General features: G+C 42.1%; 1 protein-coding gene across 3 annotated transcripts in view; it reads left to right on the forward strand.

Annotated features, from left to right (window-relative positions):
• Positions 1-4,216: 4,216 nt before the first annotated feature.
• NOS2 (nitric oxide synthase 2) overlaps positions 4,217-27,659 on the forward strand; it is a 54,015-nt gene continuing 30,572 nt past the window's right edge. The window contains exons 1-11 of one of the 3 annotated variants that reach the window (XM_087889654.1): positions 4,217-4,293; positions 8,727-8,909; positions 13,644-13,725; positions 15,181-15,294; positions 16,726-16,874; positions 20,922-21,084; positions 22,718-22,809; positions 22,901-23,042; positions 25,440-25,579; positions 26,381-26,555; positions 27,188-27,289. In XM_087889654.1, coding sequence (XP_087745780.1) covers positions 8,791-8,909; positions 13,644-13,725; positions 15,181-15,294; positions 16,726-16,874; positions 20,922-21,084; positions 22,718-22,809; positions 22,901-23,042; positions 25,440-25,579; positions 26,381-26,555; positions 27,188-27,289 — 1,278 coding nt within the window. In that variant the 5' untranslated portion in view covers positions 4,217-4,293; positions 8,727-8,790. Of the gene's footprint in view, positions 4,294-4,416; positions 4,703-8,726; positions 8,910-13,643; positions 13,726-15,180; positions 15,295-16,725; positions 16,875-20,921; positions 21,085-22,717; positions 22,810-22,900; positions 23,043-25,439; positions 25,580-26,380; positions 26,556-27,187; positions 27,290-27,659 lie in introns of those variants that run through there. The other 2 variants (XM_087889658.1, XM_034420763.3) reach the window with 2 other exon arrangements.

Below are 27,659 nucleotides of genomic sequence, written 5' to 3' on the forward strand. Positions count from 1 at the left end.
CTTTGTTTTGCCATCTCAGGATACTCAGAAAATGTGCAGATTCTTTGCAGGCAGCCTGTGGAAAATCACCAATATTTTAATTTGAAGAAACAAAAGAAAAGTGCTGCCAAATAAATTGGTGAAGTATGGAAAGCGATCAAATGATGAATCCATAAAAACAAGATTTTCTTTCAGAAGCCCTACAGATTTTCATGGAAGTGATTTCATAGAATTGGAGTTTTAGTCTGAAGCTTTTTTCTGGGGGTGGGGGTGGGGGTGGGGGTGGGGAGGGGTAGCCCTTAAGCCATTTTGCTCCCTCAAATCCTCACTCAATTTCAGTTGCAGAAGTGTGAAAATCAGAAGCATCCCTTCTAAGCCAGAAATGCAAACATATGTAACCCTCAAAATAAGTGTTAATTCAATTTCTTTTTAAAAAAGCAAAAATCGCAAGGTATCAGCTAGCAACTTTTCAGTTTTCTAATAAAATTTGTTAGTCTGAAAAAGTGCTGGCAGATTCCTTCTAATTTTTGGCTACCAAAAACAAAAACAAACATCATTCTCCTTAACAGTGTTAAATTTGATTTCCATCCAATTTTAGTAAGTATGTAACTATGCAAGTGATTAAATTCAGGTTTAACAGACATTTGGATTGAATGGACAAGCCTCATTAATGCTCCATTGAATGGAGATGTTATTACATGATTGTGAGATTTAATGGGGACCGTTGTCAGGTGAGGATATAATGACACCAGTTTGTTAACATCCTCTGGTGTTGTCCTAAAGGTGCTTTTCAAAAGGCAACTGGACTTTCCTGGGTGTTTTTTTTTCCTTGAAAAGGTTTCACTTCTCATCCAAGAGGCTTCTTTTAAACTCTGATGAGAAGCGAAACATTTTCAAGGAAACCCCCCCCCCCAAGAAAGTCCAGTTTTCTTTTGAAAAGAATTTTGGGACAACTGTGACCTGGTTGATTGAGAATCACCATAGACACTCCCTGGTCTTACTCTCTGTTGAACTCTAGAAAGATGCCACCACCACACAGTTTTTTCTTATTACTCTCCAGCTTTGTTTTATCTGAATAAAGTCTTTGGCTCTTCATAAAATCATGGTCATGAAACCCACTCAGAACGATCCTCTTCCAGGTTTCTAGAACCAGGCAAATACAAAAACAAATCAAAATTTCACTTAAAACACCAAATGACCAGGCAGAAAAGAAAACAAAGCACAGCCACTTTAAAAATCATTTCCTGACTGTTCTCTGGGAGATTTTCCTCCATATCTGAGATGATCAGTGATATATAATTGTATGAAGATGCAACCCACTTGTCTAGCAGTCTTTGAAGTTGGACTTCCAAGCAGACGGTTGGGATTTTAATGTTAGTAACTTTTTTCTCCCTTCTTGCTTTTTTTAGGCTGCTCATTCGTGACCTGCCCAAATTTGTATTGCGTCATCTTCATGAGACAGCTTGGATCCTTCCCCAAAAAGCCTCTGTGCCAATCAGTTTTGTTCCTCTTAGGATAAGGAATTGCAGGACAGGGTGGCCCCAAAGCGAAAGGGAAAAGATTGGATAAGTTCAACACGCTTGAGCAGGTTGGTTCAAGATCAAATTATCTTATTTTGGTTTGGTCCTTGAGTCAGTGTTAAGTCCTAGTGACTGCGGGTTTCTTGGCAAGATTTCAGAAGTGCTTTGCCATTGCCGACATCCCAGGGCTAAAAGGGAGTGACTGGCCCAAAGTCACCTAGCTGGCTTTGTGTCTGAAGTGGGACTAGAACTTTCTGGCCTGGTGGTTAAACCACTGTACTAAACTCTCCCATTGCCCTTACGCTTCACTCCTACCCAGACAAGTCCCTGCAGTTTTCTTGGCAGGTGTCTATGGAGATTCTCCGTCATCCAAGTCACGGTTGTCCCTGTAAGAAGAAATATCCTTCTGGGTTCAGCTCCAAGTGGGGAAAAAGACACTGGAAACATGGAGACTGCTTGGAAAGATGGTTTAATGGTGGACAGGATCACATGGTTTGAGTTCCTGAACAGAAAGGGGGCAAGACCCAACGAGTCCCCGGGTTTTATGCCCTCTCTGGCTTTGAATTTCTTGGGACCCAGAAAGAGTATCCTGATTGGTTGTCAGACTCCCAGGGGGTGGGGGTCTTAGCTAGCCTTGCTGGCTGATGTAATCTTTCCAGGTGCCATGTGGTGAGTTTCTGTTGCTAGATGGGTCCTATTGTGTTGCAGATGATGGTCCTTTGACAAAGGATTGGGTTTCTGCCTCTGGCCCATTAACAAAGGGTGTGGGGGTGGCAAGAAGGTGGGAGCTGCTTCGTCTTTAAAGCATGCTTCTCCATTTCTCATACAGGGAAACATAATATTCTGCCTTTTTAATATTTCCTAAAATATTTCATTCTTCTAGGAAAGGGGTGGGTGCTAACTTCCTACATCTCAAAGGTGCTTTTTTTCTTCCCAAGAGGAACTGGACTTTCTGGTTTTTCTTTGAAGGCATTTTGCTTCTCATCCAAGAAACTTCTTCAGCTCTGAAGAAGCTTCTTGGATGAGAAGCAAAACATCTTGAAAGAAAAACCAGAAAGTCCAGTTGCCTCTTGGCGGGGGGGGGGGGGGGGAAGCTCCTATGGGATTTTCTTGGCAAGGTTTTTCAGAATTGGTTTGCCGTTGACTTTGTCCCTAAGGCAGGACTAGAATTCATGGTCTCCCAGTTTCTAGAGGAATGCCTTAACAACTACGCCAGAATGACTCTCATGAAGTTAGGTTTCCATGTGAAATTTATCTCTTATGCCAAATTGGCTCTCTATTAGTTCATATAGTATACAGGCATATGGACTATATTTATTTATTTATTTAATTTATTTATTTATTTAATTTGTATACCGCCTTTCTCCAACAGGATTCAGGGCGGTGAAACAGCCACGGTAAAACATAACATATAAAATTTAAAAGCAGTTTAAAAGACATTAAATAATTTTGGCCATCAATTTAAAACAACCCAGTTAAAACTTTATTTATTTATTTATTTATTTATTTATTTATTTATTTAATTAATTAATTAATTAATTAATTATTTAATTATTTAATTATTTAATTAATTCAATTTGTATACCGCCCTTCTCCTAGTGGACTCAGGGCGGTGCACAGCCAGAACTAAAACACATACCAATACAAAATTTAAAATTATTAAAAGAATTACATAACTTTGGACCAAATTTAAAACAATTCAAATTAAAACCCATTGACAATTTAAAAGCTAAAAAACTAAAAAAGACTAAAGAAGGGGGGGAATTATATATTAATGGAATTAATATATATATTTTTTTTACTAACGGTTCTGTGGGCCTGGCTTGGTGGGCGTGGTGTGGCTTGGTGGATATGGCAGGGGAAGGATACTGCAAAATCTCCATTCCCTCTCCATTCCTGGGGGAAGGATATTGCAAAATCTCCATTCCCACCCCACTCTGGGGCCAGCCAGAGGTGGCATTTGCCGGTTCTCCGAACTACTCAAAGTTTCCACTACTGGTTCTCCAGAACCTGTCAGAACCTGCTGGATTTCACCCCTGACTCAACAGCTCCTGACCCAGTTGGCCAAGGATAATTGGAAGCAGAGTCCAATAATCTCTGGAAAGTCACAAATTGTCTAGTCACGTGTCAGATTAACTGGTCACTATGGCATAACAAGACATACCATGGTTTGAAGGGCAGCAGTTTTGGGGACAGTGCACTGCTTAGTCTTTCAGCAGAAGGACCACACTCTAAAAAGTGAATGAGGCCAGGAGAAAAAATATGCAGAATTTTTTTTAAAAAATGCTTTAAACTGAATTCAAAATGTCACTGCAATACAATTACAGTACTGCAATTATATTCAAGGATTTATTTTCTTCTTTATGTTATTTTATGTTAAAAATTATTTTTTCATCATTACATCATCACTCCTATCTACAGGATCTGATTTGGAGGAAGGGAAAACTCAGCCGAGTCTTGGGAATTCCCTAGTTAGTAAGTCCCACAAGATGCCTGTGAGTTTTAGAAAAATAAATAAATAAGCAAACAAACCTAAATATTCGTCCTGGCCAATAAAACTGTGTTGCTAAACATCCTGCACATTTGTGAGGAAAGCCAGAAGTGACTCATCTGTCACTCTTAAAAGTAAGGGACTCCCCACCTATCTTTGCTTGCATTTAAAGAGAGTATAAAATGCAACTGACTTTGTTATATGGTCCAATGAGTGGGTGAATATTCAGAGAGAGAAGAACCTTCTGGCTACAAAGATCTTGCAACAGACAGGTTAAAGAAAGAAAGAAAGAAAAAGCTCAAGGTAAGATCGTTTTCTCCTGCCAGCTGTGTGAAAAGGGATGTTTAAATCTTTGCCTCTGTGGGGCAGCAGAGATTTCTCAAGTTGGATCAGTATAGATATTTTGGCTGAGAGAAGAAATTGGCCAATATTGTCTCGGGCTAAAATGCAAGAGAAAGAAGACTGATGCAGATGCTTGCTGAAGAAACATGCAAATCCCTGGCACGGTTTTTGTCTGTTAGGTTTTGTATGGCACAGGTAACTCCAGAAAGTTCTAGGAACTCAGCCAAGTAGACAGTTTAGCAGACTCCAAAGTGATTTTTTTAAAAATCTGATCCAGGCAGCAGCAGGAACTGATTCAAGAGCTCTGGATCTCAAATCTGCAACGGAGGAATTATGCTGAGGTGTGTGTCCCGCTGAGTTTCTTGGTCTGGTAAGTTCATGGGAAATCGCAACTTTCCTAGGACTTCCTTTGCTCTTGGCACCATCTTCAAATTGATTGCAATTTTGAGACTGTGGGTGATTTTAATGCATGGGGGCAGGGGGGGGTGTATATCTTACAAGTTGGTTTAAAAAGCAGCCTTGGAGTAAGCTCTTTAAAGAAATGATTGCAATGCCTTTTACAAATTTAGAACAACTGGATTCTTTTGCACGAGTCCCTCAAAAAGCAATCTACTCCATTTCATCAAATGAAATAGAACAACGGCGATTATTTTGTGATTCATAAATATAGTATGGCGTTTAATGTTATCTTTCAAGAGTTTTTTTTTTAAACACACGAATTTTGGATTCAGTCCTGCCCAAATCCATTTACTTCTGGACTAAATTAAAAACAAACAAACAAACAAAGGCTTGTAGATTTTATGTATTTATTTTATTTGTAAAATTTATATACTGCCCATCTCATTATTTGGGATGAAGCTGGGAGGCTGTAGATTTGCATTATAACTCCACTGGCTGCATTAAAGAAAAAGTCGTTCAATATGTTACACTTATAACTGACAATTGGTGGTATTTAGGATGAGTATTTAATGCATTAAGATGGAAAGCCTCTGTTTAGATCTGTAGCCCTCTCTATTTAGGGAGGTTTATTCACTTATAAATATGAGATTTGGAGTTGCACCTTAAACTTTGTCCATATGTAGCAATATGGCTTATATATGCTTCCTTGTGCTCTGATGAGTGTAATGTACATATACATATATACCACGGATCCTCTAGAGACAGTAGTGATGTTTGGTTTAGAAAGATGGCTGAGTGATTTTGGAGCAGTGTTTCTCTCTTAGCCCAACCAACCTAATAAATTTATACCAGAATAGAATAAAATAACAGAGTTGGAAGGGACCTTGGAGGTCTTCTAGTCCAACCCCCTGCCCAGGCAGGAAATCCTTCACCACTTCAGACAAATGGTTATCCAACATCTTCTTAAAAATTTCCAGTGTTGGAGCATTCACAACTTCTGCAGGCAAGTTGTTCCACTTATTAATTGTTCTAACTGTAAGGAAATTTCTCCTTAGTTCCAAATTGCTTCTCTCCTTGATTAGTTTCCACCCATTGCTTCTTGTTCTACCCTCAGGTGCTTTGGAGAATAGCTTGCCTCCCTCTTCTTTGTGGCAGCCCCTGAGATATTGGAACACTGCTATCATGTCTCCCCTAGTCCTTCTCTTAATTAAACTAGACATACCCAATTCCAGCAACCGTTCTTCATATGTTCATACCTCACAGGGTTGTTGTGGGAAAAACAGGAGGAGGAAGGAATATTAGCTACATTTGTTACCTTGAGTTATTGTGGGGTAAAAAATAAATATAGATACATAGATAAAAGACAGATAACTTTGCCCATTTAATATTTGATTAAATATTACCTAATTATCATTCATGCCCATGCGGCGTGTTCCCCAGTTTTTACATGAAATTGCAAAATAATGGCGTTTCTACATTTTTTTAATGGAAGGAAGCCAGTAATGAAAGTTTCACCCTGTTTTGTAGAGAATGAGAGCCAACTGCTTAAAGGTTAAAAGTACAGGAATGCCCCTTTGAGTTTATTTATCAAACTTGGATGAGTTTCATTAGTGCCCTAGATATGCCTGTGTGCTTTTTTCTTTTTTGCACCTGTACGGAAATGATTTCACATTGTCTTCTTTAGGATTGGTTTTGGGTCAGCCTATTGCCTTGAGATTATTATTATTATTCTCTTTTATTCATTAAAAATGAAACTCAGTCAACTGGACATTTAAAAATGTGTCACAAATACCATTGACTGGTGCTAATGGTTGATACGGGTTGCTGCCAGCATCCTAGGTATCAACCAAGTACCTTCTTAAAATATATGATGTTCCGAGTAGCACAGTTTTTTGCAGTTCCGCTGGTGTTATTGCAGGAAGCTGCAATTTCTAGAAGTGTTTTGTGTAATTCGTGGACATGGTACCAAGTGCCCCGATGACAAGTAGTAGATGTATAGTAGATGGCTTATCTTGCCATGTTGGCTTGAGATTTGGTATCCCAGTTTTGTGTTTCGTAGGATTATTGTCAATGGAATTAATGCGATGTTGAACAGTAGTGGTGAAAGTGAGTCCCCCTGGAAGATTCCTCATCTGATGTTGACTTCACCAATGTTCTCCCCATTTGCTGTTAGAACTGTTTTCCATTTTTGCATATTTGCTATTATTATTATTATTATTATTATTATTATTATTATTATTATTATTATTATTTTGTCTCCCAAACCATCTTAGCGTTTTGAGTTCAACCAACATCACCTCTTTCGTCACCACTCCCTACCTGTGTTGATCAGGAAGTAATAAGAAGGACAGAATTAACAGAAGGATGCTTCTAATGACAGGAAGGGACTTTTTCTTAATGGGATCTGATTGTGAAAAACATAGGAAGAGCTTCCCTTGGCTACGTTAAGCACGGTGCAGAATCTTTATTTAATCCTGTTTCCTTCCTGGAAATCAGCACCAAAGACTCTAATGCAAGGTCTTCAAACTTGGCAGCTTTAAGACTTGTGGACTTCAACTCCCAGAATTCTCTAGCCAGCTATGCTATCATAAGTCTTAAAGCTGCCAAGTTTGAAGACCTCTGCTCTAGTGTCAAAATAGTTCTGGAGAAGAGCAGGAGTGCTTTCATGCGGGATATCTGTTTTCTACATACGGGTAGTCCTCGACTTATGACCGGTCGTTTGAGCGACTCAAGTTATGAGCTACCTGAAAAAAGGGAGTTACAGTTTGGTTCTGAACTTCCAATAGTGGTGGGTCTTTCCAGAGGTCATGTGATCACACAATTGGGCACTTAGCAACATGGCTGCATTTATGGTTGTTGCAAACATTCTGCGGTCATGTGACCACGTATTATGATGGCTTTGCCAAATACTAGAAACCATGAAAAGAGAACAATGGGTTTGCTTAATGACTTTGCCACTCTTTTCATGACAGTAGCATTCGTTTTATGACTGCGGCATTTGCTTAATGAGCAGGCTGCATTAGAATAGAATAGAATAGAATAGAATAGAATAGAATAGAATAGAATAGAATAGAATAGAATAGAATAGAATAGAATAGAATAGAATAGAATAGAATTCTTTATTGGCCAAGTGTGATTGCACACACAAGGAATTTGTCTTTGGTTCATATGCTCTCAGTGTACATAAAAAGAATAGATACATTCGTCAAGAATCATAAGGTACAACACTTAATGATAGTCATAGGGTACCCATAGGGTACAAATAAGCAATCAAGTCATACTAGGAAACAATCAATATCAATATAAATCGTGAGGATACAAGCAACAAAGTTACAGTCATGCAGTTGTAAGTGGGAGGAGATGGGCGATAGGAACAATGAGAAGATTAATAGTAGTGCAGACTTAGTGAATAGTTTGACAGTGTTGAGGGAATTATTTGTTTAGCAGAGTGATGGCGTTCGGGAAAAAACTGTTCTTGTGTCTAGTTGTTCTGATGTGCAGGGCTGTATAGAGTCGTTTGGAGGGTAGGAGTTGAAACAGTTTATGTCCAGGATGCGAGGGGTCTGTAGATATTTTCACAGCCCTCTTTTTGACTCGTGCAGTATACAGGTCCTCAATGGAAGGCAGGTTGTAGCAATTGTTTTTTCTGCAGTGCTAATTATCCTCTGAAGTCTGTGTCTGTCTTGTTGGGTTGCAGAACCAAACCAGACAGTTATAGAGGTGCAGATGACAGTAATATGATCATAAATTGAGAACTACCTGTATTAATCTGAAAAACCTGGAAGCATTATATGGTTATTTTGAAGCAATTGCCAAGGGACTTGTATACAGTCTGTGGTGGAACGTAATCACAATTGAAGCCTTGCTCTCCTTCGGTGTGCAAGGTGGCCATCTTGCTTTTTTGGTCCCACCCGAACACCCCTGACCTTCCCTTGCTTTTAAAACAAAAAAAATCTTCTTTCTCTCTTCATGCCTGCTATTTATTTCCTTTGCAGAAACGGATTTTTTATCTTGCTTGGCTAGGATTTGAACGGCACCCAAACCGCCTTGGTCTAGATTATGCAGAGAATGAAGTATCCGTGGGCGTTACTTTGTGTGCCACCATCCAATCACTCCGAGTTGTGGGAAGAGATGGATCTCAACAATAATACAGAAAAAGCAAACGAAAATGTCCACAGGTGAGGCTGCTTCACGTTTCTCCTTGGCTCGAAATCTGGAAATTACCTGAGAAATTACATTCTATTGGAAAACAGCCAAGAAAATTCTTTCTCTCTCTCTCTCTCTCTCTTTCTCTGTCTTTCACACACACACACTACAATCTGTAGCATTATGCAGCCATTTGGAAGGTGATATAGTAGTGAAGACTGGGCTAGAAAATGGGAGACTTGAGAGGCCTAGTGCGCTTTTAGGCACAGAAACAAACTGTATGATGTTCGGCCAGTCCGCATTTCTCAGCCCAGCCCACCTCACAGGGCTGTTCTAGTGTAGGAAAAGAGAAGAGGGCATTATGGATATTATAAATCTCATAAATGAGACCTCATTTGTGCCATCACAAACCATGGTACAATAATCGGATAACTCTAGAACAGCGATGTTCAATCTTTCCGGGCCATGGACTGGTATCAGTCCACAGGCCGAAGGTTGGGGACAGGGGTGGAATTCAAAATTTTTTACTACTGGTTCTGTGGGCGTGGCTTGGTGTGTGTGGTGTGGCTTGATGGGCATAGTTTGGTGGGTGTCGCAGGGGAAAGATACTGCAAAATCTCCATGCCCACCCCACTCCTGGGGGAAGGATATTGCAAAATCTCCATTCCCACCCCACTCTGGAGCCAGCCAGAGGTGGTATTTTCCAGGTCTCCGAACTACTCAAAATTTCTGCTACTGGTTCTCCAGAACCTGTCAGAACCTGCTGAATAGCACCTCTGGTTGAGGAGCTCTTCTCTAGTAGATGCAGATATCTATTTGTGTGGAGATGGCATCTTAAGTCTAGGAAAATCTCAGCCATGGTATTGAGAGTCCATTCCTCTTTCTTAGTACAGCCTACCTCACAGGACCGTCATCCGAACAGAACAGCAAAAGGAAAACTCAGCCAGGAACGCCTTAAAGGGAAGGTGGGAAAACATGATAAGGTTTTTTTTTTTAAAAAAAAAAAAAAAACCTTTTCCCTTGCCCAGCATGGAAATGAAAAGGAAGGGAGACAAGTTCAAAAATCATTATTATTATATTCTACAGGAAAGCAATGAAATTCACAACTATTTTCTTAACAAGGGCGCATCTGGAATTCTTTGAAATATCCACCCAGTTAATTCCCCAAAGCCATCCATTCTGTGAATGGCTTTCCCTGTCTTTGTTTTGTTCCTATAACCAACTTGTTCCCCATTGATCTCTGAAGCAGCTTGACGTGATTCTTTGTTTAGCTCAATGGGTGGTACCCTGGCTTAGCACTCCCTCGACCCACCACCAGCACCCCAGGAAGCCTCTCAGTTTTATCAAAGCAATGGGAGCATCACTAGTTCTTTCACACCTGCTTCTCCCCCCTCCCCGTCTCTCTCTCTATCTGTCTCTCTCTCTGTTTCTCTCTGTCTCTCTTTATCTCTGTCTGTCTCTCTCTCTCCCCACCCCCAAGTGTTCAAGCAGTTGTCCTGTTGGCTTAATTTTCTCTGGTGTTAGTTTTTCTTTCTGCTGGAAAGATATTAGAGAAAAATACTTTCATCCTATCACCTTTATTTACAAGCAGTTCTCGACTTACCACCATTTGTTTAGTAACCGTTTGAAGTTACAACGGCACTGAAAAAAGTCATTTACGATGGGTCCTTGCACTTATGACCGTGGCAGCATCCCCACAGTCGTATAATTAAAATTTGGGCATTTAGCAACTGGCATGTATTTATGATGGTTGCAGTGTCTTGGGATCATGTGTGACCTTCCCAGCCAACTTCCAATAAGGAAGGTCAGTAGGGGAAGTTGGATACACTTTTAGAATAGTGTGATTCACTTACAAACTATTGTGATTTGCTTAACAACCTTGGCACAAAAAAAAAAAAGGTCATAAAATCAAGGACAACTCACTTAACAACCACCTTGCTTAGCAATGGAAATTCTAGTCCCAATTGTGGTCTTAAGCCGAGGACTACCTGTATTAATACACCAACATAGAAGTTCTCAGTTTTGCTGCATTATTTAAGGCAGTGGTGAAATGTAAAATTCGTGAAACTGGTTCTGTGGGCGTGGCTTGGTGGTGGTGGTGGTAATGTGACTGAGTGGGCGTGGCCAACTTTTTTTTTTTTTTACTTTTAAAACCATTTTTTCTACAACCTCTTCAGCCGAAGAGGTTGTAGAAAAAATGTTTTTAAAAGCCTCTGACGATCCCAGCTGAGCCACGCAATCATCAGAGGCTTTTTTTTTTTTTTACTTTTAAAAGCATTTTTTCGGCCGAAGAGGTTGTAGAAAAAATGCTTTTAAAAATAATAAAAAAAACCCTCTGATGATCGCATGGCTCAGCTGGGCATGGGGGGGGGGCAGGGATTTTTGCTACCGGTTCTCCGAACCACCCGCTGCCATCGCTACCAGATCAGGCGATCCGGTCCAAACCGGGAGCATTTCACCCCTGATTTAAGGGCATCCATGGAAGGGAGTATGTCAAAAAAAGTCGAGATGGTAGCTACAACTATGCAGTCAAAATGTCACCCTTTTTTGCCAAGCGTGGCATATGAACCACATTAAAAAAAAGAGGCAGGCTTTGAACCCACAGCCACAGTCCCTATCTTGACAGTTTCCTCTGGTAAATTCTCCTGACAGTCACAATGGGTGTTTATTACCTAGTGAGGTTTAAACGATTGCATTACCTTTGAGTAGTGCTTCATGAATGGTCCTTCTTCTTCATAAATAAGATTTAACTCAAAACTGAATGAGAGTTTTTTAATTATTCCCTGGATATTTAGGAATGATTCTATTTTAATTGAAGTGTATTTTAATTGAGTGGCATCACCATATTAATACATTACTAACCTTTTTTCATACTCATATGTCGTATGTATGAGTGCACAATGAATACCTTTTTGGATTCCTAGGATATCATGATCCTAGCTTATTCACACATTGACATTACAGCTGTTTATTTATAGTTGCTCATGAGTGTTTTTTCCTGCTCTGGAAAATCCACTTTTTAATACATGAAACAGTGATACCAAATATAATTTCTAGTTTTTTAAAAATCCTCAGCAATGATGGTTGTTTGCAGGTGCAGTTTCCTCAAAACATTTTTTCCCCCAGTAGTCATTTGCTTTTACAACTTTAAAGGTAAAGGTTCCCCTCGCACATATGTGCTAGTCGTTCCTGACTCTAGGGGGCAGTGCTCATCTCCGTTTCAAAGCCAAAGAGCCAGTACTGTCTGAAGATGTCTCCGTGGTCATTTGATTGGCATGACTCAATGCCAAAGTTGCACAGAACGCTGTTACCTTCCCACCAAAGATGGTCCCTATTTTTCTACTTGCATTTTTTAATGTGCTTTCGAACTGCTAGGTTGGCAGAAGCTGGGACAAGTAAAGGGAGTTCACCCCATTACGCGGCACTAAGGATTCGAATCGCTGAACTGCTGACCTTTCGATCGACAAGCTCAGCATCTTAGCCACTGAGCCACCGTATCCCTTTTTACAAAACTTTTTTATTTTTTATTTTATTTTAATATTTTTTACAACTTTAGGAAAGTATAAAAATAAATTTGAGGAGATATGACTTCAGATCTCCATCTTAGCCAGAAAATTATCTTGGTATCCTTGGATCAGTCTCTTTCAGCCTGCTTTATCTCTTACTGTCTAGCAAGAGTGGCGACAGTGGCTTCCAAAGAAGATAACATTACTAGTTGATATCCTTCTTTTTTTCCAAAAAGAAAAAAAAATATTCCATCCAGGTCAGGGCAATCATAAATGTCATCCTTGATTTACGACCACATCTGGGACTTGAACTTCTGTTTCTAAGTGAGGTGGTTGTTAAGTGAAACATGCCCAATTTTATGATCTCTTTTGCTGCAGTTGTTAAGCAAATCTGGCTTCATCTAATGACTTTGCTTGTTGGAAGATGACTGGGAAGGATCCAAAGAGTGATCACACGGCAACTGTCCTAAATACGCACCAGTTGTCACTTGTCAGAATCTTGATCACATAACCATGGGGATGCTACAACAGTCATAAGCTATCATAACTATGAATGAAGTCAAGGATACCTGTACAGCCATTCTTCTCTAATAGGGTCATCATAAAGGACGGGAGTTTTTGGTTGTCTTAGGGCCCGATGACTCAGTGGTTAAAGACACTTTTTTGGTTGGAAAGTTGAGAACACAGGTTCGAGACCTGAGTGTTGCGCAAGAACTCCCATTCCTGTTCCAGCTCCTGCCCACATAGCAGTTCAAAAATATGCAAATGCAAGTAGATTAATAGGTACCACTTTGGTGGGAAGGTAACAGCACTCGATGCAACTTTAGTGTAAGAGCCGCAGTGGCATAGTGGTTAGAATGCAGTATTGCAGGCTAACTTTTCCCACAGCCAGGAGTTCAATCCTGACTGTCTCAAGGTTGACTCAGCCTTTCATCCTTCCGAGGTCGGTGAAATGAGGACCCAGATTGTTGGGGGCAATAGACTGACCTTGTAAACCTCTTAGAGAGGGCTATATGAAGCGTTATATAAGTCTATAGCCATGCTGGCCACATGACCATGGAAAATGTTTTAGGACAACGCTGGCTCCCTCAGCCAAGAAACAGCGATGAGCACCACACCCTAAAGTCGGGTACAACAAAACAGAGAAACTTTTACTTTTCCCTTTTCTCTGGAAATATGTGATCATATCCACTTATTTAGCATAGACTGAATGCTTTACCATCATGCACTTCACAAAGGATTATTTCTCTTTTCTTCTAGTGTGGCAAAGCAGGAAGGTGCTCTTGTTAAGAGCCTGAGCAGGAAACCCAATGGCATCACATTGCTTGAGAAGGCAAAAGAAGTGAGTCTGGTTTTGGGGTCCCTCTATCCAGGAGTGGGCTGCTGGGGGTTCGCAGGTGTTCAGGAGAACCTCTAGCTAAGATTCTGTGCAGTTCGGAGAACCCCCAAATCCCAGTCTTGGCTGGCCCCGCCCACCCCTCCCCTCCCAGGAGTCCCCACACGGCCCATTTTGGATGCAGGTAAGTGGTAAATGCAGGGCGCATGTGGAGGCCTGGGGAGAGTGAAAAATGGGCCTACCGGAAGTTTGGGAAGCCGGAAACGGGCTCGTTTCCGGCCTCCAGAGGGCCTTCGGAGCCTGAGGAGGCCGTTTTTGCCCTCCCAGAGGCTCAAGAAAATCCTCCGGAACTTGGGGAGGGCAAAAACATCCCACCCCCCACCCACCCCCCGCCATGCTGCAGGAAGCCAACTAGGCCACGCCCACCATGGCCACGCCCACCCAGCAACTGGGCAGAGAACCCTTTGCTAAAATTTTTGTAGCCCACCCCTGCCTCTATCCAAAATTAAGACTAAAATACAGAGGATAAGCCAAGGTGGGGATTAGATAACCCTGCAAGAGGCCGGGAATGATTTTGTTTATTTGTTTATTCCTTTATTATTACATTAACTAGCCACTCATCTTGTGGTTCAAGGTAACTCTGAGCAACATAAAATGGTCACCTTCATCTGGAGAGCAACATAATCCCAGTAGCCAGACGAAGATGTCATTTGTTCAGTTTGGGCTTTAGTACATTTTATGAAACTTAACTTGAGTTAACATGGCAAGTTAAATGACAACTGTAAAATGACAATTGTGAGAGTGTGCCCAAACCTGTGTCCATAAAAACATGCATCATGAAGGCGGTTACAAATCTAGTTGCTAAATCTGATTAGTTTTTATTGTTTCCTGTGTAGCATCAACTCCAATTCATTTGGTAGTTTGTGTTCAGAATATTATGCAACGGCAGACAATGTAGTACAGTAATCAGTTGACAAGTATTCGGGTTAAATGTTTTATGCTGAATTCAGTGTCCTACTCAGCTCTGAAGTTTACTGGTGTCTTTGGCCCTTGAAACGAGTTCTTGTGAAGATAAAAATAAATAGTTCTATTGGATGGATGGATGGATGGATGGATGGATGGATGGATGGATGGAAAGATAGATAGATAGATAGATAGATAGATAGATAGATAGATAGATAGATGATAGCTAGCAAGAAAGAAAGAAAGAAAGAAAGAAAGAAAGAAAGAAAGAAAGAAAGAAAGAAAGAAAGAAAGAAAGAAAGAAAGAAAGTTCTATTGGCTGGCTGGCTGGCTGGCTGGCTGGCTGGAAAGAGATAGATAGATAGATAGATAGATAGATAGATAGATAGACAGACAGACAGACAGACAGACAGACAGACCTGATTTTTAGAGGAAGACAGCAATCAAATCCAAATTAAATCTATCAAATGCCTTGTTTTTGGTTTCTTTTCTACTCAGAAACTTCTCCAGAATAATACCATACAAACATCTAGATGCCCAAGGCATTTAAAAATTAAAAATTGGGAGACTGGAACAATCCTTCAAGATGCATTGCACCATGAGGCCAAAGAGGTAAGAGAAATGCTTAAGATTTAGGTGTTTTTTCTAGCTCTCTAGCAGACCACACACGCCTTGAAGTGGCCACAGCAGATTCTCCTCTACTCAGAGAAAGCTGAAGAAGACTCTTTAAATAACTGAAGGATTGTTATCTGTCATTCCAAGTGGCGGTCATAAAGGTTACTGTTAGAAGTTTAAAATTACCAGGAAGGCGTATCTTCATTAAAATTAGAAAAAAACTGTACTAATGAAAGAAGTTGACAGGGAAACAATTTGCCCAGGAAGGTAGAGGCCTTCTTTTCACTATTCCTGCTTCAGCAGAGTTTGAGCAAGCATCTTTCAAGAATCCATTTGGATTCCTGTTCCAAACACAAGTTGGATTGGCACCGCTTCACTTTTGGGTTCTATCTGTAGGTTCTACCTAATAATGTTTTAAAAAATTATTAAATTCAAAAATAAAAAGAATACACAAAATAAATAAATAAATACATACTTACATACATACATAAATACATAAAAGAAAAACACCTAAAAATTAAACAGGGGCATGTATTCACATACATAGTTGTACAGTAAACATTTCAGTGAAAGGAAGCCATCATTTGTTACAGTCATCCATTAATTGATAAATTGATCATGTGCCATCAAATTGTTTTCAACTTCTAGCAACCACATACCATAAGTAGATCTTCTCCAGGATGATCTATCTCCAACCTGGTCCTTCGGGTTTTCCAATGGTTGATCTATCTTGCTGCTGATTGTCCTCTTCTTCTCATTCCTTCCCCCTTTCTCAGCAAGAGAGCCTTTTCCAGGAAGCTGGGTTTCTATATAAGTAGGATAATTTGAGCCTGGTCATTTGTACCTCAAGTGAAAACTCATGATTGATTTGCTCAATGAGCCATTGGTTTGTTTTCTTGGTTGGTCATGTTATTCTCAGGAGTACAATCATCCATAACTAATCCATGATTAGTTATCCATAACTAATCCATGATAATCCATGATCCTGAGCAGATTTTTTTTCCATACTGTGCTTTCCATTGTAAGGTCAATGTTTCATTGAGACGGGTATTAAACCAGTGATGGGATTTAAACGGTTCTGTCCGGTTCGGGCGAATTGGTAGCGACAACTGCAGTAGGCCCTGCCCACATGCCCGGATGTAATTTCACCACGTTTTGGAGGTTGTGTGCATGTGTGGAAGGCGTGTGCGTGAGCAAAGAGCATGCACAGAAGGCTGAGCATGCGTGGAAGATGGTGTGCGCGAGCGAAGTGAGCACGGGTGTACGAGTGTGTGCGCTCACATTTGCAAACCGGTAGGGAAGGCCAGTGAATCCCACCTCTGTTAATTAAACCACCCCAAAGGTTAAACCTAGTACCTGTGCCTACTGCTGATTCTAGAAGTGTTTGCTAATCCATCCCTTTTGCCTGTACATATTTTTTTTCCCCAGGTTCTTAACTGTCAGAACAAAGTTTGCCAGGGATCTCTCATGAATCCGAAAGGGTTAATCCGGGGTCCCCGAGAGGAACCCATCCCCAGAGACAAATTACTACTTCAAGCAACTGAGTTTATCCATCTTTTCTACAACACACTTCAAAAGTGAGTCAGGTTTTTGGTTTTTTTTTGTTTTTTGCTTATTTTGAGCTTCTATCCTGTGATTCACTTCCTTTCGGCAATTTTGGAAGACCTTTTTAAAGATTCAGGCGGTGATTGGCATAATAGCGTTACTCTAACTGTAGTGCTAACGGAGCAATAAACTGCCTTTGTGTTGTCTTAAGTTTGTAAGTGAAACAAAAAGGAAAGAGCAGGTAATCAGGGAAGGCGTCTCTCCGGAATTATAGAAAAGTAGTGTGGGAAGAAATGTCCATCTGGGTTCAGTTCCAAGTGGGGAGAAAGACACTGGAAACATGGAGGCTATTTGGAAAGATGGTTTTTAATGATGGACAGGACCACATGGTTTTGAGGTCCTGGGCAAAAAAGACACATGGGTGTGTGAGAGAGAGATTTATACCCTCTGTTGGGCTTTGAATTTGAGCTTGTATTCTGATTGGTTGTCAGACTCCCATGGGGCCATGCGGGGGTCTTAGCTAATTTTGTAGGCTGTCTGTGTCCCAGGCTTGGTTGAGCCTTGCTGGGTGATGTAATCTTCCCAGGTGCCATGTGATGAGTTCTGTTGCTAGATGGGTAGAGAGCTAATCCTATCTTTGTTGGATCTTGGGTGCGGGCATTTGCCTATGAATAGAACTAGCTATCTCTTTATCTCTTAAGTGCGGGACATCTGCTGTGGGCTATTGAGGATGGTGGAGGCTATTAAGAGTGAGTCTGTTTCTTGCCTAAAAACATGTTTCTCCATTTCTCATCCAGGGAAATATAATATTCTGCCTTTTTAATATTTCCTAGAATATTTCATTTTCCTAGAAGAGGGTGGGTGTTAACTTCCTACAGCAGAAAAGAACAAAGAAAAATTAGAGAACATTTGCATTTGAACTCTGCTTTCAGACATCCAAGCTGCTTTACATACAATCCTGTAACCAAAATCAAAACCATTTGGGGGGAGGGCGGAATCTGTGAGAGAGGGACTAACGCTGGTCTTGATGTTCTGACATTTTTGTCTAGATAACGCAAATTATATAATGATGCAATGATGCCCACGACATTCTTGTATCAGGCATTTGTGGCAGGTGCAGGGACCCACATCTGCATTCTCAGCTCTTGCATCCTTGGCAACTCAGATAAAGGGACAACTTCACAGATAGGTAGCTCTACCACCTGCTCTCCTTAAGCCATTCTTTCATGCAGAGGCAGTCTGGAGCAGCCTCGCGCTCCCTTTGAAAGGAGGAAGAAACCTGTCATGTACAAAAAGCTTTGTCTCTCGGGTCTAGAGGCGAAGGGTGAGGAGCGCAGAGAAACGAAAGCCTTGGGAGGCCTGACCTTGTTATCTCCAAATAGCTGCTGACAAGAGATTAGAATTATAATGGCTGAAAAACACAGTTTCTGAACTCCAGGAGAAATCAAAAGAGGGGGAGAGAGATGAAGAGAAGCTAATAGGATCTGGCAGGACAGATGGAGGCCTCAGCAGGCCATGTTTGGCTTATAGGACTGAAATTTGTTCGGGTAATTATTCATTTAGAACAGAGGTAGGTTTCAGCAGGTTCTGACCAGTTCTGGAGAACTGGTAGGGGAAATTTTGAGTAGTTCTGAGAACCGGTAGTAAAAATTCTGACTGGCCCTGCCTGCATCTATTCTCTGCCTCCCACGTCCCAACTGATCAGGATTTTGCAGTAACCTTCCCCTGGAGTGGGGAGGGAATGGAGATTTTACAGTATCCTTCCCCTGCCACATCCACCAAGCCACGCCCACCAAGCCACACCACGCCCACCAAATCACACCCACACCCACACCCAAAAAAATTTTGAAACCCACCACTGATTTAGAACATAAGAATCTAAGCAGTGCTCTGTTGGATCAGACTCCTGGCCCATTTCATCCAGCAGTCTGTTGTCACAGTGGCCAAACACTGGCCAAGAAAACCCATAGCCTCCCAGCACATGGCCTCCAGAGATAGTCCCATGACCATCAAGGCTAAGATTGGTCCAATGGCTGTTTGCTTTACTATATATGCATTGCGTGCAATACCATATTTTTTGGAGTATAAGACGCTCCGGACTATAAGACGCACTTTCCTTTTTTGGTGAGGAAAACAAGAAAAAGAAATCTGCCTCTGCCTCCCAGCAATTTTGCCTCGTTGCAGCAATTAGCCAACAGCCTGCTTTACTTTCATTTTCGTTTTCAGCATAGCTTGATTAGCACAAGAAAAAAAATATGCTCCCAGCAATTTACCTCCTTGCAGCAAGCAGCAGAGGCCCGCGCAGCTATAGGCAATGGCAATCCCTGCAGCCTGAAACAGCTGAGAGTCGGGAGGCCGAACCAACGAACAATCAACTTGGGCTAATTAGGCTGTGCTGAAGCTGAAATGGGCTGTTTCTTCTTGCTGCTTGCTGCAAGGAAGTAAACTGCTGGGAGGCAGAGGCCAAAGGGTGGGGGCCAGTGGGTGGGCGGGGCTACATTCGGTGTATAAGACGCACCCAAATTTTCATCCCCTTTTAGGGGGAAACAAGGTGCGTTTTATACTCCCAAAAATACGGTATAACAAAAGTCTGCATTATTTAGTATCTTGCAAAATCTAGGAAGAGTTTCCACTTGAGACCATAGAGAGCTAACAATTTCCATGTTCATAGATCCAGTACGTCATAGCATAGTTTGCTTGGCTTTCGCTTAGTTCTGTGTGTGAACATAGCCATCTTGGTTTGTTCTACACACCACGGTGAATGAAAGCAGTGACTTACTATGTAAACCCAAGTTTTATATATCTGCTAAGATGAGATTCATCTTTCTTCAGTGTTTGTTGACTTCGGTCACTTTTAGTCGTGTGGACTTCAACTCCCAGAATTCCCCAGCAAGGTAGCCTGGGTTGAAGTTTATATGCATGTTAAAATGGCTGAGGTTGGAAGACAGCTGTCTTAAATCAAGGCATTTTTGTGCCTGCTTATGGCTGGCAAAAGAATATTTAACCATTTAACTGGAGAAGAAAAAGGGAGCTGAAGGTTCCTAAATGTGCATGTGCTTTTTTATGACCTGAGGGCAATGGTGAAACAATGATATAAATCAGGCAGGATTACTTGTCATTGATGGTTCTCTCCAGGGGTGAAATCCAACATTTTTCCCTACCGGTTCTATAGGCGTGGCTTGGTGGGCGTGGCAGGGGAAGGATATTGCAAAATCTCCATTCCCACCCCACTCCAGGGAAAAGATATTGCAAAATCTCCATTCCCACCCCACTCTGGGACCAGCCAGAGGTGGTATTTGCCAGTTCTCCGAACTACTCAAAATTTCCGCTACCGGTTCTCCAGAACCTGTTAGAACCTGCTGGATTTCACCCCTGGTTCTCTCCTTGCACTGGTTGTGTGGCATCAAGTTGTTTTTGACTCCTAACAATTACATAAATTCCCCTCCCAATCCTGGTTTGATTAGTTATGGCTTTGGCCAGGGGTCCCCAAACTTGGCAGCATAGCTGGCTGGAGAATTCTGGGAGTTGAAGTCCACAAGTCTTAAAGCTGCCAAATTCGAAGACCTCTGGCGTAGGCACAGAATATGAAGGCAGCTTCTTTACTGTTTATTGTTTATTGGTTTACGGCTTTGCAGTTTGAGAAACTACTGTACTGATTGTAGCTGATTAAACAAACCATGTTTAATGGCAAGTCATTAGGTGAAGGATCTCTACTATCTAGAAAGCTGTATTTTTAATGTTTGGAGCCAGACAACTTCTAATCTTACAAGCAAACAATGATGTTATTGGCGCTACAAGGGGGGGAAAAGTCTTATTATTATGACTCCTGCAGCAGTGTGTCAAGGTAATGAGGAATTTTACAGGCTGTCTTCTCCTCCCAGGAACACCATCAATCCAGGATCGCTTGATAGCCATAGGAAAGAATGATGGTTTTCAACATTCACTTGTTTCTTCCGTGCATCTCTTTGATTGAGAAATCCCTGAATCATTTTGGAAAACTTTCTGAATTATGTTAGCTTTACCAATATTACTTACTGCCCTGTTCACCACTGTTGCCATTTCCTTTATTTTCTTTGCAGGGCGGAAACGGAAGAGCACACAACACGGCTGGAAGCAGTGGCTCAGGAGATAGAAAGAACAGGAACTTATCAACTCACCAACGAAGAGCTTATCTTTGCCACAAAGCAAGCCTGGAGAAATGCTCCTCGGTGCATCGGGAGAATCCAGTGGTCCAATTTACAGGTGATCCATTTGCTTTTGCTCTTCCAGACTTACCAGATTCTACTGAAAAAGCCAGGCTTCGGCTCATCCTATTCCATAGTGATAGGTAAAGATTCCCCTAGCACAGGGGTCGGCAACCTTAAACACTCAAAGAGCCACAAAGGTCCTAACTGGAAGCCCCCGTTCAATTCTGGAGCCGACCGGGAGTCTGGTTCCCCCACCATAAAGTCTCCTCCTAATGCGGCCTCCTTTTTCCTCTACCTGTCCTAACCGAAAGCCTTATAATTGTGGAGCTGACCAGCAACAGGGAGCCGTAGCAGAGGGATGAAAGAGTCACATGTGGCTCCAGAGCCGCAGGTTGCTGACCCCTGCCCTAGCACATATGTGCTAGTCATTCCCGACTCTAGGGGACGGTGCTCATCTCCGTTTCAAAGCCAAAGAGCCAGCACTGTCCGAAGATGTCTCCGTGGTCATGTGGCCGGCATGACTAAATGCCAAAGGCGCACGGAGCACTGTTACCTTCCTACCAAAGGTGGTCCCTATTTTTCTACTTGCATTTTTTACGTGCTTTGGAACTGCTAGGTTGGCAGAAGCTGGGACAAGTAACAGGAGCTCACCCCGTTACGCGGCACTAGGGATTCGAACCGCTGAACTGCCGACCTTTCGATCAACAAGCTCAGCATCTTAGCCACTGAGCCACTGCAAAATGCCTCCACAAAAATTATAAGACAAAGAATGGAACTCTGGCCCAGCATTCTAGGACTATGTTTAAGATGCTCTGATGATGTCAATGACTTCCCTTGGCAAGGTTAGAAATAGGAAAGAATCGGCACACATATTATTGAACTTTACAATCTTAACAAAGATTTAAATTCCTGAATCTGCTTAACTGGATCCCCAATAATCTGCCTTTTGGAAGTTCAGAATGTGTAACCTGAAAAAGAGCACGTTTCAGAGAGCAATGAAAAAGATGAATGAGAATTGATATGTAAGATTGATACTTTCCTTTGACCTTCTAGGATAATGCTTCTCAACAATTGTAAGCTGTGTCTGGGGAATTCTGGGAATAGAAGTCCGCACAGCTTAAAGTTGCTGAGGTTGAGAAATATTGCCCTAGAGTAGGTGTTTCAAACTCAGGGCCCAGAGGCTGGATCCGGCCCTCCCAAGCTCCGTTTTCACTATCAGAGGGTTGCAGGAGACGACATCTCACGGAAGCCCATTTTTGCTGGCAGAGCGCTCAGGCCACCACAGGTGCCCCCGACACGAGTGATGTCAAGCTGGCCACGCCCTCCCAAGGTCAAACACAACCCTGATTCCACTCTCAATGAAATCGAGTTTGACCCCCCCTGTCCTAGAGAGAACTCTGATATAACTTACAGGCCGTGGAACACTGAAGGTCTCCAGGAAATCTATTTCAGTATGATGGATCTATTCTTGATCAAAGTTGGAGCTACATGATCTATAAGTGTCCTTTCTGTGAGGTTATTATCTGCAAAACATGCTAAACTAACTGGTTTCTAAGAGTCAAGTACGGGTTATCTAGGAGTTATTTAAGATTGCAAAAGTTATATTTCTTGCTTTGGGTTGGAAAACGACCTTGGAAGGATGTATTACTAATATTCAGTTTTCTCATTTGCCGATTAATGCCTTTTAGGTGTTTGATGCTCGCAGTTGCACTAACGCTAAAGAAATGTTTGAACATCTTTGTCGCCATTTGGAGTATGCTACAAATGGAGGGAACATAAGGTATGAGCCATTTTTTAAATATATATATATTTCATCGGGATCTATAGAATCACTGAGTAAACTGTCATTCACTCCCACTCTCTTGAAACAGGTCCACCATCACTGTCTTCCCCCACAGAACTGATGGAAAGCACGACTTTCGAATATGGAACAATCAACTCATCCAGTATGCTGGCTACCAGATGCCAGATGGATCCATTGTGGGAGATCCAGCCAAAGTGGAGTTTACACAAGTATGTACAAAATAAATATCGAGAGTAGTGCATTTTTATTAACATGTTTCCAGGGGTGAAATGCTCCTGGTTCGGACTGGATCACCTGATCTGGTAGCGATGGAGGCGGATGGTTCGGAGAACCGGTAGCAAAAATCCCTGCCCCCCACCCCATGCCCAGCTGAACCGCACAATCATCAGAGGCTTTTTTTTTTAATTTTTAAAAGCATTTTTTCTACAATCTCTTCGGCTCAAAAAATGCTTTTAAAAGTAAAAAAAAAAAGCCTCTGATGATCACGCGGCTCAGCTGGGATCGTCAAAGGGATCGTCAGCTGATGATCCCAGCTGAGTTGCCTGATCGGCAGAGGTTTTTTTTTTTCTTTTAGAAGAAAAAAAGCCTCTGCCGATCAGGCAACTCAGCTGGGATCGTCAGAGCCTTTTGAAAGCATTTTTTTTACAACCTCTTCGCCGAAGAGGTTGTAGAAGAAATGGTTTTAAAAGAAAAAAAAATTGGCCAGGTCCACCCAGTCACATTAACCACCCCCCCACCAAGCCACGCCCACAAAACCATTAGTAACAAATTTTAGATTTCACCACTGCATGTTTCCCTGAAAATAAGGCCCTGTCTTATATTTTTTGCCATGTGCTCAAAAGCCCGATTGGGTTTATTATCAGGGGACGTCTTATTTTGGGGGAAACAGGGTACTATTGTTAATTTATTAAATTTATATTTTATTGATTTATTTATTTGTTTCCCGCCTTTATTATTTTTATAAATAACTCAAGGTGTTGAACATACCCAACTTCCTCCTCCTATTCCTCTCCCACAATAACAACCCTGAGGAGGGGATTGGGCTGAGAGAAAGTGACTGGCCCAAAATAACCCAGCTGGATTTTCTGCTAACATGGGGGTTGAAGGCATGGCCTCCTGCTTTCTACCTTGATGCTGTAAGACTAGGCCAAACTGGCTCTATGCTGTCCATCTCCCTGGCGGCTTACAACACCTTAAAAGCACAGTATAAAACAACGAGAGCATTAAAACATGAAAAACAGTCAGTGTTAGCATTAAAACATTAAATGTTAACATGAAATTAAATAAAAGGGATGAATAAATGACTGGCATGGAGGTAGGATCTATCTACTATAGAGCCAAGATGGAGCAGTGGTTGGAGTGCAGTACTGCAGGCTACTTAATTCAAATCTCACCGTCTTAGTTCGATTCTCACTGGCTCAAGGTTGACTCATCCTTCCATCCTTCCGAGGCGGGTAAAATGAGGACCCAGATTGTTGGGGGCAATAGCTGATTCTGTAAACCGCTTAGAGAGGGCTGTAAAGCACTATGAAGCAGTATATAAGTCTAAGTGCTGTTGCTATTGCTACTAACCACCTTCAAAGTGGAACATCCCCATCGAGACCCCAGGGCAGTTGGCAGGACCAGGTTTTGAGGGCCCTTCAGAAGAGCAAGATGGTAGGGGCTAAGCTCACCCTGTTCCAAAGGGCAGGACCCACAGCAGAAAAGGCTCGTCTCCTAGACCCCACCAGCCTAAATTCCTAATATACCTCTTCTGCAGGAGTGAGTGGGCTGGGCCAGTCCCATTGGATGAGAGACTGTTCCTCAGTTAATCTGAATCCATGCCATAAAAGGCTTTGAAGATGATGATAACACACCTTGAACTGGACCGAAAAGCAAACCCACAACCAGTGCAGTTCCCACAGCAGTGGTGTTACCCGGGGTTACCACCACAGGGATGCCTAAAGCTGTCTGTGCTGCTACATTCTGCATCCCCCTTATGGAATGCATTGCAATAGTCCAAACATGAGATGATCAGGACATTCCACCCAGGGGTTGGGGTTCAAAAATTTTAGCAAGGGGTTCTCTGCCCCGTTGTTGGGTGGGCGTGGCCATGGTGGGCATGGACTAGTCAGTCTCCTGCACCATGGGGGGGGGCAGTTTTGTCCTCCCCGGGCTCTGGAGGCTTTTCTCGAGCCTCCGGGAGGGCGAAAACGGCCTCCCTAGGCTCCGGAGGCCCTCTGGAGGCCGGAAACAGGCCCGTTTCTGGACTTCCTGAAGACAGTAGGCATGCTTTTTGCCCTCCCCGAGCCTCCGTGCGCACCCTGCACTTACCTGCATCCAAAACGGGCCGCGTGGGGACTCCTGGGAGGGGCGGAGCGGGGTGGGAGGGACCAGCCAGGAATGTGATTTGAAGCTTCTCTGAACTGCACAGAATCTTAGCTAGAGGTTCTCCCGAACCCCTGCGAACCCCCCGCAAGGCGCCCCCCTGATTCCACCTTTACCAAAACTGCATCCAGTTCCAGAACCCATAAGTCATGCTCTTTGGGCATTGAAGGAGCCGAATACTTTGTCTCCTCTCAAGAAAGAACGGAAAAGAATCACCACCCTTCTTTCCCTTCTCTCAGCTCTGCATCCAGCTTGGCTGGAGAGCCAAATATGGCTGCTTTGATGTGCTTCCACTGGTCCTGCAAGCCAACGGCCAAGACCCAGAATTATTTGAATTGCCGCCAGAGCTCATCCTGGAGGTGTCGATGGAGCATCCCACGTAAGCATCTTGGCTTCAGATGACAGAAGCCCAGACCTGTTTGTGATGGGTCAGGTGGAGGACTCTTATCAAAGCAAGATTGTTTGCTGAGAGACCTTGGGACAGGTTGGCTTGGCTTTTGTTTGGTTAAATGATGTTGAACTTGTCCTTGGAGATAACAGGCAAGTAAAATTGAGCTGAAAGTAAGGAAACGGCAAGAATGTTTAGTCCCGAAGCTTTGCAGCTTTTCTCATCTTGTGTTTAATCAAAATGAGTTTTTTTTTCTCTCTCTCTCTTAATGATATAATTGGGGAGAACTTTTAGCAGATGCTAAGGCCGCTGTTACAAAATAGAGTCCAGACATAGATAGCAGGGCCATTATAGTCCAAATTTCCAGTTACTTGTGTTTTTCCCCTTCCAACAAAGTAACTTTTTTTTTTGCTTTAATTTATATGCCGCCCTTCTCCGGAGACTCAGGGCGGCTTATAATGTGTTAAGCAATAGCCTTCATACTTTTGTACATTTATATAAAGTCAGCTTATTGCCCCCACAATCTGGGTCCTCATTTCACCTACCTTTGAAAGGATGGAAGGCTGAGTCAACCTTGAGCCTGGTGAGATTTGAACTTGCAGTAATTGCAAGCAGCAGACATTAATTACAGTGCTTTAGTCCACTGTACTACAGGCTCATTTAATGAGAAGTGGCTGTTGAGGAACTGTGGTGCAGCGTGAATTTAACAATGAAAGAACCAATAGGTTACCCAGTCAAAATAATGGATAATAGATGGCTTGTTAACACAACTCTGTGTGATCCTTTCTGCAGATATGAATGGTTTAAAGACCTAGACTTGAAGTGGTATGCAGTTCCAGCTGTGTCTAATATGCTCCTTGAAGTTGGTGGGTTGGAATTTACAGCTTGTCCTTTTAATGGCTGGTACATGGGGACTGAGATTGGGGTACGGGACTTCTGTGATGTCCGGCGCTACAATATTCTTCAGGTAAGCCTTTGTAAAGATTGGTTGAGGGGTTAAGGTGTGTTTCAGGTGGCCAGAGGCATCTGCAGAGGGTGGGTGGGTGCAGACGATGAAAGCTGTATTTTTACCATTTCAATGAAGCTACCGTGTTTCCCCGAAAATAAGACCCTGTCTTATAATTTTTTGAACCCCGAAATAAGTGCTTGGCCTTATTTTCAGGGAGGTCTTATTATTTTGGGGCGCATGGAGCAAGACGGGGCTCCTCTTGCAGTCTTACCTGATTTCCCGATCTGTCTCCCTAACCCTAATCAGAGGAAATGACGGGGACCTGCTGTAAATCTATTTAATTATTTTAATTATTTTAATTATTTTAATTTTTAATCATTGTTGTGTCCTATGTTTTTAAATTGGCTGTACACTGCCCTGAGTCCTTCGGGAGAAGGGCGGTATAGAAATAAAATTATTATTATTATTATTATTATTATTATTATTAGTTTAAATATTTTCAGGGAGGGCTTATTTTCAGGAGGGGGCTTATTTTAGCGCATGCGCTCAAAAGCCCAATTGGGCTTATTATCAGGGGAGGTCTTATTTTCGGGGAAACACCGTAGAATATGACACATTGTTTGTTCCCCCGTTTTGTCTGCTTGATTCAGGAAGTGGGGAGAAGGATGGGCCTGGAAACAAACAAACTCTCTTCCCTGTGGAAAGACAAAGCTGTTATAGAGGTTAACATTGCTGTGCTCCATAGTTTTCAGGTGAGTGGAAAAAGGAGAAGCAAAAGGTCGCTCTTCTCTATTTCTAGCCACTTCCTTTGCAGTGAGAAGGTCTGAAATTCAGAACTGATTTTTTTTTTTTGTTTCCTTCAAAGAAGAAAAGGCTTTGTTGGAGATCTTTGCAAGCAACTAACCCAACCATTGATTGGATTAGTTGCTTCTAAATCAATTACCCATCATTCTCTTGCTAAGCAGGATAGTTGTTAAATGAATTTTGCCCCATTTCATGACCTCTCTTGCCACTGTGGTTAAATGAATTGCTGCAGTTAAGTTACTGACAGGGTTGTTAAGTGAATCGGGCTTCCCCATTGACTCTGCTTGTCAGAAGGTCGCAAACGGTGATCACATGATC

Source organism: Pantherophis guttatus, chromosome 1, assembly GCF_059756535.1.
Source record: "Pantherophis guttatus breed Tessera chromosome 1, ASM5975653v1, whole genome shotgun sequence".
Lineage (NCBI taxonomy): Eukaryota > Metazoa > Chordata > Lepidosauria > Squamata > Colubridae > Pantherophis > Pantherophis guttatus.